This window comes from Dipodomys ordii, unplaced genomic scaffold (genome assembly GCF_000151885.1).
Source record: "Dipodomys ordii isolate 6190 unplaced genomic scaffold, Dord_2.0 Scaffold15, whole genome shotgun sequence".
Lineage (NCBI taxonomy): Eukaryota > Metazoa > Chordata > Mammalia > Rodentia > Heteromyidae > Dipodomys > Dipodomys ordii.
In genome coordinates this window covers 10,273,899-10,275,522 of record NW_012267231.1, presented here as the reverse complement: position 1 = coordinate 10,275,522, position 1,624 = coordinate 10,273,899, and the positions used below count along the sequence as shown (strand labels likewise).

At 51.2% G+C, this 1,624-nt stretch overlaps 1 protein-coding gene across 1 annotated transcript; it reads left to right on the top strand.

Annotated features, from left to right (window-relative positions):
• On the top strand, positions 1–1,387 carry LOC105982330 (necdin; the record flags this gene model as incomplete). The annotated part of the gene is made up of 1 exon (XM_013011904.1): positions 1–1,387. A coding segment is annotated over one exon (693 nt), but the record flags the coding sequence as incomplete, so codon positions are not given.
• Positions 1,388–1,624: the final 237 nt, after the last annotated feature.

Genomic DNA, 1,624 nt, shown 5'->3' with positions numbered 1-1,624 from the left:
CCGCCCGCGCCCGCGCAGCTGGTGCAGAAGGCGCACGAGCTGATGTGGTATGTGCTGGTGAAGGACCAGAAGCGGATGGTGATCTGGTTCCCCGACATGGTCAAGGATGTCATCGGCAGCTACAAGAAGTGGTGCCGAAGCATCCTCAGGCGCACCAGCCTCATCCTGGCCAGGGTCTTCGGGCTGCACCTGAGACTGACCAATCTCCACACCATGGAGTTTGCGTTGGTCAAGGCTCTCAGCCCCGAGGATCTGGAGCGGGTGGCGCTGAATAACCGCATGCCCATGATGGGCCTGCTGCTCATGATCCTGAGTCTCATTTATGTCAAGGGTCGGGGGGCCAGGGAGAGCGCCGTGTGGAACGTGCTGCGCATCCTGGGGCTGCGGCCCTGGAAGAAGCACCCCACCTTCGGAGACGTCCGCAAGCTCATCACCGAGGAGTTCGTGCAGCAGAACTACCTGAAGTACCAGCGCATCCCCTACGTCGAGCCGCCCGAGTACGAGTTCTACTGGGGCTCCCGGGCCAACCGTGAAATCACCAAGATGCAGATCATGGAGTTCCTGGCCAGGGTCTTCAAGAAAGACCCCCAGGCCTGGCCCTCCAGATACAGGGAGGCTCTGGAGGAGGCCAGAGCTCGGCGGGAGGCGCATCCCGATGCCCACGGCCCCCGCAACAGCGTCTCTGAGGAGTAAATGAGGAGGAGAGGGGGGGGGAAGGGGCAGGTGGGGTACTTGGAGGCAGAATCGTTTCTGACCGTCCACATTGCTTCTGGAAAGGGGGTGGGTGGGGCTCGGGTCATTTAGAGTATTCAGGATTTCCAGTGCAGTATTCCCAGTGTTAAACCTCTTCCGTTTTCAGTCACAGTGCTCTTTCTACATCTTCATGCCAATGTTGTATTCACGTGGGTATACTCTTTTGAGTAGTAGTGTTGTAGAATGTATGCATGTTTGTTTCCTAAAGTGAGCTCTGTTGGGTGCTTTTGCTTTTTGTGATTTTCTTTCTCTTTTTTTTTTTTTTTGTACCAGAGACGTGCTAAAGTTATGAAATACATTGAAGGGGGGAAAATATCTTTTTTTCCATCCTGTTCTTTTCCATGGGACCCATGATGTGTATTAAGGTAGACTTGATCCTGGAGAGTATGGAAGGGTTCACCACAGCTGGGCCTGACCAAGCCAAAAGTCAAGGCCCTCCCTCCTCTGTGACTCATTGGGCACCAGAAACATCCTCGCCGAAGTGAACTGGACTGATTGGAACTGAACTGATTGGAACTGGAATGGTTGGGAACGGTCCCAGTTGAGAGCACTTAGCACACTTTAACTAAAAACACATATATACCACCCCATCATGAATAAAGTTTAACTATTAAAGATTCTCGTGATGCAAGCATTCTCCTGGAGAAGTGTATTTCTTTCTTGGTCATGTAAACAAGGTGGGGAGGGGGGGAATGAGGGAGGGGGAAGTCACAACTCATGGACACGGGAATTATATGAAGCTTACAACTTTTTTTTCTTTTTCATTAAACATATCCCTCACAAAAGTTTGAGGGGGGGGTGGGGAAGGGTAAAAACAAATCTGTCCTTCATCACACTACATATAAATAATGACTGGTATTTATTTATAATA